General features: G+C 35.7%; 1 protein-coding gene across 6 annotated transcripts in view; it reads left to right on the top strand.

Annotated features, from left to right (window-relative positions):
* The window catches only part of PHKB (phosphorylase kinase regulatory subunit beta), a 318,702-nt gene that overhangs the window by 188,471 nt on the left and 116,973 nt on the right, over positions 1 to 13,258 (top strand). For all 6 annotated transcript variants that reach the window (XM_064580840.1, XM_064580837.1, XM_064580838.1 and 3 more), the window contains one exon: positions 6,252 to 6,410. In XM_064580840.1, coding sequence (XP_064436910.1) covers positions 6,252 to 6,410 — 159 coding nt within the window. The remainder of the gene's footprint in view (positions 1 to 6,251; positions 6,411 to 13,258) is intronic.

Below are 13,258 nucleotides of genomic sequence, written 5' to 3'. Positions count from 1 at the left end.
CTTTTCTATGGTGGCTGCAGACCACTTCAGATTTTTTCTATGGTGCATTTTGCTTGGATCATGGTTGATATTTTGGACTTTGTTCATTCGCTGATCCATCTTTCCTTGGGCAGAATGACTAGAAGTAGGAACTCAACAACAAAGGAAGGAACCAGAGGCAATATTCTCTGCCACAGAGCTAATCTATATGGATATAAGCAAGATGTCAGAGATAGAATTCAGGATAGCAATTATAAAGTTAATAGCTAGGCTTGAAAAAAAGCATACATGACAATACAGACTCTGTAAGGGCGGAAATGATATCTAATCAGGCTGAACGTAAAAATGCTATGAATGAGATGCAATCTAAATTGGATGCTCTAACAGCTAGGGTCAGTGAGGCAGAAGAGAGAATAAGTGATCTAGAGGACAGGTTGATGGAAAGCAAGGAAGTTGAGGAAAAGACAGGGAAACAACTCATAGCCCATGAAGAAAGGCTTAGAGAATTTAATGATGCCTTGAAAAGAACCAATATCAGAATCATCAGGATCCAAGATGGGATGGAAAGAGAGAGGGCTAGAAAGTAGATTTGAGCAAATCATGGCTGAGAACTTCCCTAATCTGGGGAAGGAAACAAGCATTCATGTCCAAGAGGCAGAGAGGACCCCTCCCAAAATAAAAAAAAACCATATCAACACCCCAACATGTAATAGTGAAGCTTGCAAATCATCGAGCCAAAGAAGTTATCCTGAGAGCAGCTGGGGAGAGGAGATTAATATCAGACCTATCCACAGAAACCTGGCAGGCCAGAAAGGGCTAGCAAGATATATTCAGGGTACTAAATAAGAAGAACATGCAGGCAAGAATACTTTATCCAGAAAGGCTATCATTTAGAATGGAAGGAGAGAGAAAGAGTTTCCAGGACAGACAGACAGAATATGTGACCACCAAGCCAGGCCTGCAAGAAATATTAAGGGGGATACTGTAAGGGAAAGGAGACCCCAAGAATAACATAGACCAGAAAGTAACAGAGACAATCTACAGAAACAGGGACTTTACAGGCAATACAATGGCACTAAATTCATATCTTTCAGTAGTTACTCTGAATGTAAATGGGCTGAATGCTCCCATCAAAAGACGCAGGGTTTCAGATTGGATAAAAAAGCAGGATTCATCCATATGCTGTCTACAAGAGACTCATTTTGAACCTAAAGACACCTCCAGATTGAAAGTGAGGGGATGGAGAACCATTTACCATGCCAACAGACCTCAAAAGAAAGCTGGGGTAGCAATCCTCATATCAGACAAATTAGATTTTAAACCAAAGACCGTAATAAGAGATGTAGAGGGACACTATATCATACTTAAAGGGACTGTCCAACAAGAAGATCTAACAGTTGTAAATATCTATGTCCCCAACATGGGAGCAGCCAATTATATAAGCCAATTAATAACCAAAAGAAACATATCGATAATAATACATTAATAGTAGGAGATTTCAACACTCCACTCACAACAATGGACAGATCATCTAAGCAGAAGATCAACAAAGAAACAAGAATTTTGAATGACACATTGGACCAGATGGACTTCATAGATATGTACAGAACATTCCATCCTAAAACAACAGAATACTTATTCTTCTCATGTGCGCATTGGAACTTTCTCCAGAATAGATCACATACTGCGTCACAAATCAGGTCTCAGCTGATACCAAAAGATTGAGATTATTCCCTGTATATTTTCAGACCAAAATGCTTTGAAACTAGAGCTCAACCACAAGAATAAAGATGGAAGGAACTCAAACAGTTGGAGGTTAAAGAACATCCTGCTAAAGAATGAATGGGTCAACCAGCAAATTAAAGAAGAACTTAAACAATTCATGCAAACCAATGAATATGAAAACACATCTGTTCAAAACCTATGGGATACTGCAAAAACGGTCCTTAGAGGGAGGTACATAGCCATCCAAGCCTCTCTCAAAAAATTAGAAAAATACCAAATGCACAAGCTAACCTTACACATAAAGGACCTGAAGGAAGAACAGCAAATAAAGCCTAAACCAAGCAGGAGCAGAGAAATAATAAAGATTAGAGCAGAAATCAATGAAATAGAAACCAGAAGAACAGTAGAACAGATCAGTGAAACTAGAAGCTTGTTCTTTGAAAAAGTTAATAAGACTGATAAACCTCTGGCCAGACTTATCCAAAAGAAAAGAGAAAGGACCCAAATTAATAAAAACATGAATGAAAGGGGAGAGATCCAGACTAATATCAAGGAAATGGAGATGATTATTAGAACTTATTACCAGCAGCTATCTGCCAACAAATTAGGTAATCTGGAAGAAATGAGTGCATTCCTAGAAACTTATAAAGTACCAAGACTGAAACAGGAAGAAATAGACAATCTGAACAGACCAATAACCAGCAAGGAAATTGAAGCAGTAATTATAAACCTCCCCAAAAACAAGACTCCAGGGCCAGATGGCTTCCCAGGGGAATTTTACCAAACATTTAAAGAAGAAATAATACCTGTTCTGTTGAAACTTTTTCAAAAAAACAGAAGTGGAAGGAAGACTTCCAAACTCATTCTATGCGGCAGCATTACCGTGATCCCAAAACTGGGCAAAGACCCATCAAAAAGGAGAATCCAGACCAATATCCATGATGAACATGGATGCCAAAATACTCACCCAAGATCCTAGCCAATAGGACCCAACAGTACATTAAAAGGATTATTCCCCACGACCAGGTGGGATTTATTCCTGGGATGCAAGGTGGTTCAAAATATGCAGATCAATCACCGTGATAGATCACATTAACAAAAGAAGAGACAAGAACCATATGATCCTCTCAATTGATGCAGAAAAAGCATTTGACAAAATACAGCATCCTTTCTTGATTAAAACTCTTCACAGTGGTGGGTTAGAGGGAACATACCTCAATATCATAAAACCCATCTATGAAAAGCCCACAGTGAATATCATTCTCAATGGGGAAAAACTGAGAGCTTTTCCATAAGGTCAGGAACAGGACAGGGATGACCACTCTCACCACTATTTTTCAACATAGTACTAGAAGTCCTAGCCTCAGCAATCAGAGAACAAAAAGAAATAAAAGGCATTCAGATTGGCAACAAAGAAGTCAAACTCTTACTCTTCACAGATGACATGATACTTTTTGTGGAAAATCCAAAATACTCCACCCCCAAGTGACAAGAACTCATACAGCAGTTCAGCAACGTGGCAGGATACAAAATCACTGCACAGAAATCAGTTGCATTTCTATACACTAACCTGTGACTGAAGAAGGAGAAATTAAGGCATAAATCCCATTTACAATTGCACCAAAAACGATAAGATACCTAGGAATAAACCTAACCAAAGAGGTAAAAGATCTGTGCACTAGAAACTACAGAACACTTAAGAAGTTGAAGAAGACACAGAGATATGGAAAAACATTCCATGCTCATGGATTGGAAGAATAAACATTGTTAAAATGTGTATTTTGCCCAGAGCAATCTACAATTTCAATGCAATCCCTATCAAAATACCATTGATATTTTTCACAGAGTTGGAACAAACAATTCTAAAATTTCTGTGGAACCAGAAAAGACCCCAAATTGCCAGGGGAATGTTGAAAAATTTAAAAAACAAACAAAAAACCAAAGCTGGAGGCATCACAATGCCAGACTTCAAGCTATATTATAAAGCTGTGATCATCAAGACAGCATGGTTTTGGCACAAAAACAGACACATAAGTCAATGGAACAGAATATAGACCCCAGAAATGGACCCTCAACTAATGGTCAACTAATCTTTGACAAAGCAGGAAAGAATATCCAATGTAAAAAAGACAGTCTCTTCAATGAATGTTGCTAGGAAAATTAGACAGCCACATGCAGAGCAATGAAGGTGGACCACTCTCTCACACCATACACAAAGATAAACTCAAAATTGATGAAAGACCTCAATGTGAGACAGGAATCCATCAAAATCCTAGAGGAGAACACAGGCAGCAACCTCTTCGACCTTGGACACAGCAACTTCTTTCAAGACAGGTCTCTAAAGGCAAGGGAAACAAAAGCAAAAATGAACTATTGGGACTTCATCAAGATAGAAAGCTTCTTCACAGCAAAGGAAACAATCAACAAAAGTAAAAGGAAACCTATGGAATGGGAGAAGATATTTGCAAATGACATTACAGATAAAGGGCTGGTATCCAAGATCTATAATGAACTTCTCAAACTCAACACCCAAAAAACAAATAATCCAGCGAAGAAATGGGCCAAAGACATGAACAGATACTTCTCCAAAGAAGACATACAAATGGCTAAAAGACACATGAAAAGGGACGCCTGGGTGGCTCAGTTGGTTAGGTGACTGCCTTCGGCTCAGGTCATGATCCTGGAGTCCCGGGATCGAGTCCCACATCGGGCTCTCTGCTCAGCAGAGAGTTTGCTTCTCCCCCCCTCTCATGCTCTCTCTATCTCATTCTCTCTCTCAAATAAATAAATAAAATCTTTTAAAAAAATAATTAAAAAAAAAGAAAAGACACATGAAAAAATGCTCCACATCAGTTGCCATCAGGGAAATACAAATCAAAACCACAATGAGATACCACCTCACACCAGTCAGAATGGCTAAAATTAACAAAACAGGGAACAACAAATGTTGGTGAGGTTGTGGAGAAAGAGGAACCCTCTTACAGTGTTGGTGGGAATGCAAGCTGGTACAGCCACTCTGGAAAACAGTTTGGAGGTTCCTCAAGACGTTAAAAATAGAGCTACCCTATGACCTAGCAATTGCACTACTAGGTATTTACTCCAAAGATACAGATGTAGTGAAAAGAATGGGCACATGCTCCCCAGTGTTCATAGCAGCAATGTCTGTAATAGCCAAACTGTGGAAAGAGCCCAGACATCCTTCAGCAGATGAATGGATAAAGAAGATGTGGTTCATATATACAATGGAATATTGCTCAGCCATCAGAAAGGATGAATACCTACCATTTATATCGACATGAATGGAACTGGAAGGGATTATGCTAAGTGAAAGAAGTCAATCAGAGAAAGGCAATTATCATATGGTTTCACTCATATGTGGAACATAAGGAATAGTGCAGAGGACCATAGGGGAAGAAAGGGAAAACTGAATGGGAAGAAATCTGAGATGGAGACAAACCGTATGAGACTCTTGACTCCGGGAAACAAGCTGAGGGTTGCAGAAAGGGAGGTGGGTGGGGGGATGGGGTGACTGAGTGATGGGCATTAAGGAGGGCACGTCATGTGATGAGCACTGGGTGTTATATGCAACTAATGAATCATTGAACATTATATCAAAAACTAATGATGTACTATATGTTGGGTGATTGAATTTAAAATAAATAAATAATTGAATTTAAAATAAATAAATAAACCAAATATCACCATTGATTGATGTATAAAGGAAGCAAATTTTTGGGAAATCTGTGTAATTTTATTAGGAAAAATAAGTTTACTATGGGCTGATAGTGCAAAAAGTCTTCTGTAGCATTCTACAAGAGTTTTTTTTCTTTTTTCTTTCATGTCACCCAGAAAGATTTTAGGCTTTAAATAATAAATTTTAGTTTCTATCAAGGAATTTATTTATTTCCAGGATTTTATTTATATTCAAGTTAGTTAACATATAGGGTAGTATTGGTTTCAGGAGTAGAATTTAGTTATTCATCACTTATTATATAACACCCCGTGCCCTTCAAGAAATGTTTTTAAACAAGTTGGTCACAGGGGAGGATGGATTTTTTCTTTCTCTTCAGTGATATTGAATGGTAGATAGTGGATTTAATGTTTGAAATGGGGATTTCTTTGCTTTAAGCAATGGCTCAGGGTTATAATTCTTTATTTGAGATTACACAGTGTCTCATTTGTAATGCTTCTGTGGACTAATCCTATTAAAGAAAACTTCTATGGCTCTAAATGTTTGCATACTGTATTTTTATTGATTCATTTAAAGTTGTTAAAACTAAATGTTGTTAAAGGAGATTATGAACACATTATTGGCTAAAGGATAACATATGCTGTCAAATTAGTGTTTTAAAATCCAGGAGCTTTTTTCATGTTTTTCACTGGCAGTTTCTGAAAGCCAATATATCCAGTATCCTGTAGCCTGTCAAATCTGTTACTTCCTTTACAACCTATCTCTCTCTGCTCTCAAACGTTGCAGTTTCTTGAAGGGAAAATTTGGGGAGGACACTGATTTTTATATTTCAAATATTTATTTTTAAATTCCATAGGTTATCCTGTCATACCAAAGTACTATTATGTGCCAGCTGATTTTGTAGAATATGAGAAAAGAAACCCTGGTAGTCAAAAGCGATTTCCTAGCAACTGTGGCCGTGATGGAAAACTCTTTCTTTGGGGACAAGCCCTTTATATCATTGCAAAACTCCTGGGTAAGTGGAGAAGGTTGGGAACATTTTTCCCCTTGGTATCAAGCTGTTAGAAGTAAGTATATTTTTGCTGACATCTTTCTTGGATTTGGGTGGTGTTTCATACTGTTAAGAGGTCTTGGGGGAGTTTCTTAGTATGTAAAGGTATATTAATGTGTCTGTTTCACTGAATAATGATGGACGGTTTCTGGGAAGAATGTCAAGTAGGTGTGGGTACCATTATGATCATTTAGGGGCTTCATTCAGCTTGGTGGATAGGTTTCTAGCAGGACACTGTGGGAACTTTGAGTTACTTTTATGTAACATAAAAAATTCTGATTTTATGCTTGGTCATAGCTTTAGTAAACCACTTGCCAAAAGGAATTGGTTATCTCAGAGTTCTCTTCTTTCCCATAAATATACATTGGCAATTTACTCAGTTAGCTTAGAGGCTTAATGGGAGCATTATTCACAATTTTTTGAAGATTTTCCAGTTTATTCTAAAACTTGTGCTGACTATGAGTACTCTGTGGACACAATGAAATGAAAGCTAATTTAATGAACACACACACACAAAAGCATTATTATGCATCTTTCTGCATCATTGCTTGCTAAAATTTCAAATATTACTAGCGTTCCCATCAAAAAGGCTATCATATTAGAGTCAGAATTCCTTAATGGCAAACAAATTATGAAACAGGCTGATTGTAAATACCTGTACCTGCAGTAGAAGAACTGCTTACTTTGTGAAGTAGTGTTATTGTCTTTGTTGTTCCCAGTATTACTGCATAAATGCTAAATTTGTGTTGTAAGAGTAATCATCTCTGGTTTCTTTTTTTTACATTCCATTAGGGAAGAATATTTCAGGTTTCCAATTCAAGCTTTACACAAATGACATTTAAGAGCACACAGAAGCTAACCAAAGAAGAGAAAATTAAGTTAATGCTGTTTTCAATTTGCTTGTTTCCTAACTGCATTTTCTGGGTCTCCAAATATACTTAATGCTAATTTAAGAACCTGTAGAAAAATTTTCTTCTTTTAAGGGGACAGCTTTTTGATAAGGAGTTGATATTATTTATACAGGTTTTGCTTTTAGATTTTCCAAAAGAAAAAAAAATACATACATGAAGTAGTTTTCTTAGAATCAAGCCAAGTTGGCAAGGTTATCTCTGGTTAGAAAGTTATTTCCATCTCACTAGCATGAATACAAAGAAGCCTTCTGGTGATACTCACAGCTGAATAAAACATGTTGTAGTAAAGGAGTAGTTAACTGATCTGAGGACAAGAATTTTAACATCAGAATCATAAATTCCTATATACTGCAACTTGGAAATTACAATTGAGCATGATGAAATTTTTCTGATTCTGAGGTTGAAAACTGGAACTTGGGATATTGAATTTGAGATCTAAACCTGTATCATCCTTCTTTTTGCTCTATATCTAGTCTGTGATTGAGTGCTAGAAAGAGTGCTATTTAGCAAAGTCTCTTAAAATTGAGAAGGCTAATGAATTGGGAATGCAGAATTGACTGTACTATGCATAAGCAACTTGGGCTTTTAAAAAGGAAGAAATTGAAAATAGTATCAATCAGTAAAAAAGCATTGGACCTTCTTTACTCTAAATGTATTGAATGTAGACAGATTTTGAGTGTAGATAGCATTTCCTTATGTTAAGACAAGTGTGAACAGAAATAGTCCAGGCCATACCTTCTCATCTGTTTCATGACCAAAAAGAAGAAGAAACACTTCAAAGAAAGAGTCAATTTCTCTTTTCCCTGCTGAGCTCCTACAAAGGCAGTTAAGAACATACAAAATGTGTGTTGCAAACTATGAAACCACATACTTTCTCTCCTGCTGAAAAAAGAGATGCTACATATTCATTAGCACTGTGACCTAGCTGTGTGTCATTTGGTTAACAAACTCACTTGGTTAAGATGAGTAAGATCTCGGAAGACTAAATCATTTAGTTGCTCTTAAGTGTTGTTTACTTGCCCCCAAGAACATCACATTTCTGTGGATGTTAATTGAGATTCCAGGCACCTTATTTACTAACAAAGTCTTATTTATTCATTAAAGGAGGCTTGGTTGGATATCTGCTTGACAGCATTTTGTGGGCAGTTAATTGGAGTTATCTGAAAATAATAGAACAGTAAATCTTTGAAATTATTCTATAATATGTGACTTTTACTAATTCAGGCCAGTTTGTATCCAGTGAAATCTAATAACAATATTTTGCTTTTATATATATATACCCTAATGAATAATTATCCAACAAAATTATGTGACTTTCATCCCATTGTTAGAGGAAAAAGACTCAATATGCTGTTTCTTGGCCTAAGACCTGAACTACCCAGTGTATTCTTAGAAAATGGTTAATTATTACAGTATTTTTTTCTTTAGAAAATTTAGATTTTAAGAAAATCAGTGGTTGCTATAAAATAGGTCAATAAATTATAAACATGTTTATTTTAAACCAGGTAAGACATATTTTAAGGTATAACATTTGACTTGTCTTAGAATAAAATGATCATTAGCTATACCTTTAATCGTTATTGGAATTTGGAAATTTAGAAACTGTCCATGTAAGAGATGATCAGTCTGTAGAACACAGTGTACCTTTTTTTAAAACATTTTTTAATTTAAATTCAGTTAATTAACATATAATGTATTGTTGGTATCAGAGGTACAGGCCTGTGATTCATCAGCCTTACATAATACCCAGTGTTCATTATATCACATGCCCTCCTTAATGTCCATCACCCAATTACCGTATCCCTCCAGCCCCCTCCCTTCAGCAACCCTCAGTTTGTTTCCTGTGATTAAGCGTTTCTTATGGTTTCTCTCCCTCTCTGGTTTCATCTTGTTCTATTTTTTCCTCTCTTCCCCTATGATCCTCTGTTTTGTTTCTTAAATTCCACGTATCAGTGAGATCATATGATACATGTCTTTCTCTGATTGACTTATTTCGCTTAGCATAATACCCTCTGGTTCCATCCATGTTGTTGCAAATAGCAAGATTTTGGGGGGGGTGTTTGTGGATGCATAATATTCCATTGTGTATATAAACCACATCTTCTTTATCCATTCATCTGTCAATGGACATCTGGGCTCTTTCCATAGTTTGGCTATTGTGGACACTGTTACTATAAACATTGGGGTGCAGGTGTCCCTTCAGATCACTACATTTGTATCTTTGGGAAGTACCTTTTTAAGTGTTTTGCAAAAATAACATTAAAAGTATTTATCACATAAAAAGTCACTTGAAAATCATGACCTTTGGATTGAATTTTTTTGCGGTTAAGAAAATGAGAAATATAACAAAGTTAATGATAACTTACTCTAAAACTTCCCCAAAGCCATTACTTAATTTTAATATATATTCTTATTCAATGTTTTTAAAAAGAGAAACTAACATACCAGTTGTTTAGCTTTAAAAAATATCTGACTTCTAGACTTTAGCTTTTCTTTTCAACATATATGCAGTTAACTTTCCTTATCCTGTATACATCAGACATAGACATTCATGATCATGACCTTCATTTAGGCACCACTATAAGATGCCAAATCATTAAAGATTAGAGCATTATATACTCTATAACTTAAAATAGGTGGATGGAAGAATTTTTTTTAGGATGGATACTTTGAAAACACTAATAATAAATAACAAGAGTTAAAACAAGGCATGTTCTCTGATTAAACTTGAAAATATTGAGCAATTTTTTTAAAGATTTAATTTATTTTAGAAGCAGAAAATGCAAGAGTGGGGGGCAGAGGGAGAGAATCTTCAAGCAGACTCCCCGCTGAGTGCACAGCCTGATGTGGGCCTCGATCTCATGACCCATGAGATCATGACCTGAGCTGAAATCAAGAGATGGATGCTCAACCAACTGCACCACCCAGGTGCCCTGAAAATATTGAGCAATTTTAATTAACTACAACTTTCTCTCCAACACACACAAACTCCCAGAATATTCAGGTGAATGAAAATTTTCTTGAATTTCACAAAGGATTCTTTTTTTCTTTTTGAGGTGGGTGTTATTGAATTTCCTAGGAGTGTTAATAAAGGACTTTTAAAGTGATAAAATAGATATAGAGGTACTTTAAAATATTCAAAATGTTATATACATATAAAGGTCCCAACTTAATTTCTTGGGTGTCTAATGTTCTTTGGTAAGTCATTATTTGGAATCCAATTTATTTTCCAGTAGAAACTATATTTTAAATGATTGTTAACACCTAGCACACTTGTAATCAACCATTTGATGTAGATTATTTCTCTGATATAATCATCTTTTTCCTTCACTTCCTTCTCTGCTAGTTTCTCTTCCTTTTTTTCTTTTCTTCATCTTTTTCTTGGACTGTGATGGAAAGATGAACAGTTTTGGATTCATAAACTTAAGGAACTAGACAGTTCAGGATTTCAATGCAGTTTCTACAATTTACCACTTACATGACTTGAAGAATTTTCTTAACTTTCATATCATCAGTTTCTTTATTTTTATAAGAATTAACTGATGAAAAAATATACATAAGCATTTACTGTAGGACAGATACATACTTAAATGGTTCTATTTCCTGTACTTCCTTCTACCCTCCCTCCCTCTCTCAGCCGCCATTTAGGAGAGAATTTGTTAAAATGTATTTCATAGTTCTTATTAACCAGGCAAATCAGGGTGCTCATGCGCCCTCCTTGTAGGTACCCCCATAGCCACAAAACATCACAAGAGTAAAATGCTTCCCTAGTTGCTACTTAACCATTCATCTTCTCCGTGATTTAGCAGCTATTTGTAGAGGCCTACTGTATGCTAGGCACTGATATTGAGTAGCTCTTACAGCAAGAATGTGACAACGTAGGAAATTTATCTGTCTCTCTGAGGGCAGCCTAGTTATTCTGATACACTACTTGCTTATTCCAATGTTTGTAACTAAGGTGAGTCCATTTGCATTTGATTTCAATCACGGTATTTTTTGCCCAGTTGACATCAGATATAAAAGCTACTGATTAAACCTGGAAATCTAATGCTTTTTAAAGCTAAAGTTAGTGATCAAGTGCCCCCTAGTGTGCATGAGGACATAAGAAACTGGTCTTGATTTTCATTGGTCTCTTGACTTCAAATGCAGTTGACTCCTTCCTCCGTATAGCACATGGTTTTGGTACTGATCAGTTAAAGATAAAACGAACAGATAAGATTATACAGATATATTTCTACATTGTGGTTGCTGAGAGATTTCCCAGCTGTTACACTTCAGGAAACTTCAAGCAGAAAGACATCGATTTCTAAGCACTTTTGTTATCTTTTTCATGGTATCTGTGTGACTGCTAGTGCCCTAAAGTGGGATTTCTGTGCAGCCGGCATTATAAACATCTTGAGAGTGTATGTAACACATTATGCCTTTAAAATCTTCACCTAAGAACATTTTCCTCCTTTAGCTTATTATATAAATTTCTGGCTTTCTTAAAACTAAACTTTTTAGTTGAATTTCTACTAGGGCTAGAAAACTTGTATAAAAATTTATGATCCCATGCTTAAATATATTAGTAAAATTGACTATAAAAGCAGTGATGCCTAGTCTGAGAAGACTGCATATATACTGCCAGACTGTTTCCCAGAAATACTAATAATACCTGCCTTAAAATGTATCCGATTCTGTGCTCTGTCCTTTGTAAGTATTATACTAGGTAACTCTCCTAGCTTCTTTATGAGATGGATACCATATGTCATAACTGAGGCTCAGAAGAGTTTAGCAACTCACCCAAGGTCACATAGCCCACGACTGACACTTTACTGACTTATTCAGGAGTCTGCAGGGTGATTGTATCACCTCTAACCTTTGTGGCATTAAGTATGCTCATTAAAGATAAAAACCATGCTAACTTAATAAGATATTAATTTGTATCCTGTTTTCATTTACATGCTTATTGTTAAAAATATATTTCTTAGTCATTTTTTTGTCCTCTATGAATTGTCTGGTTTGCTTTGCCCATTTAACCTTGATTTTTATGGGTTTTCTTACCAGTCTGCATGAATGTTTTATATATTAGGTGTACTAAACCTCTTTGGTATTTTCCTAGTTTGTTTGCCTCTGAACTTTTTTGCATTGCTTTTTGATGAACAAAATTTAAAATCTTTATATAATTAGATCTATCATTATTTTTCAATTTAATTCTGGCCATGGAATTTAACATTTAATTTTAAGAAATCCATCCCTGTTAGTCAATTGAGTTAAAAACATTTATAAATTTGAATTTTTTTTTTGGTATAGTGTATGAGGTTGAGGATCTACATTTTCTTTTTCTCTGTAGCTTATTTCTTAATACATGTGTTACTAATATGTGTCACGGCAGCTGAGAATCAGGCTTTGAAGCACATAATTTTACCCTATAAATTATCTGCTGAGCCTATTTAGTGTGTCCTCTATAATTTTGGTGTCATGGTAAAAAATACTTGCTCTGTTAAATTTCCTTTGAATTGTCATTTTATTAAAGAAACAAAAATTCTTCTTGATGTTTTCTTTTTACCCTCAATAATGACCGAAGTAAACCCGGTGTATTTTTCATAAAATTTCTATACACCAAAACATACAAATATTAATGAACCTAATCTGTTGTCTTTAAGGACAGCTGTGCCTATTTATAGAAATGCTTGATTATCTGTGAGGTTTGGTACCATACTGTGAAATGTAGAAAGCCATTGCTCTTTTATCCTTGTTCCCTTATTTTCATTTTACATATTCTGTAGTTGGTCGGGCACAAGTTCTTTCAGGCTTTCACTCTTCACTAGAAAGCCAGTGCCAGGGAATCGGCACAGTGAGGAACTCTGTTTTGCCTCCTGAATGTTAAAAATCAATGAAGTAAAAAAAAAAATGTCCATT

This window comes from Mirounga angustirostris, unplaced genomic scaffold (genome assembly GCF_029215605.1).
Source record: "Mirounga angustirostris isolate CCGP_5_RB_7025 unplaced genomic scaffold, mMirAng1.0.hap1 SCAF_16, whole genome shotgun sequence".
NCBI classification, from domain to species: domain Eukaryota; kingdom Metazoa; phylum Chordata; class Mammalia; order Carnivora; family Phocidae; genus Mirounga; species Mirounga angustirostris.
Note: the sequence above shows the minus strand (reverse complement) of the source record. Positions and strands in the feature narration are given on the sequence as shown.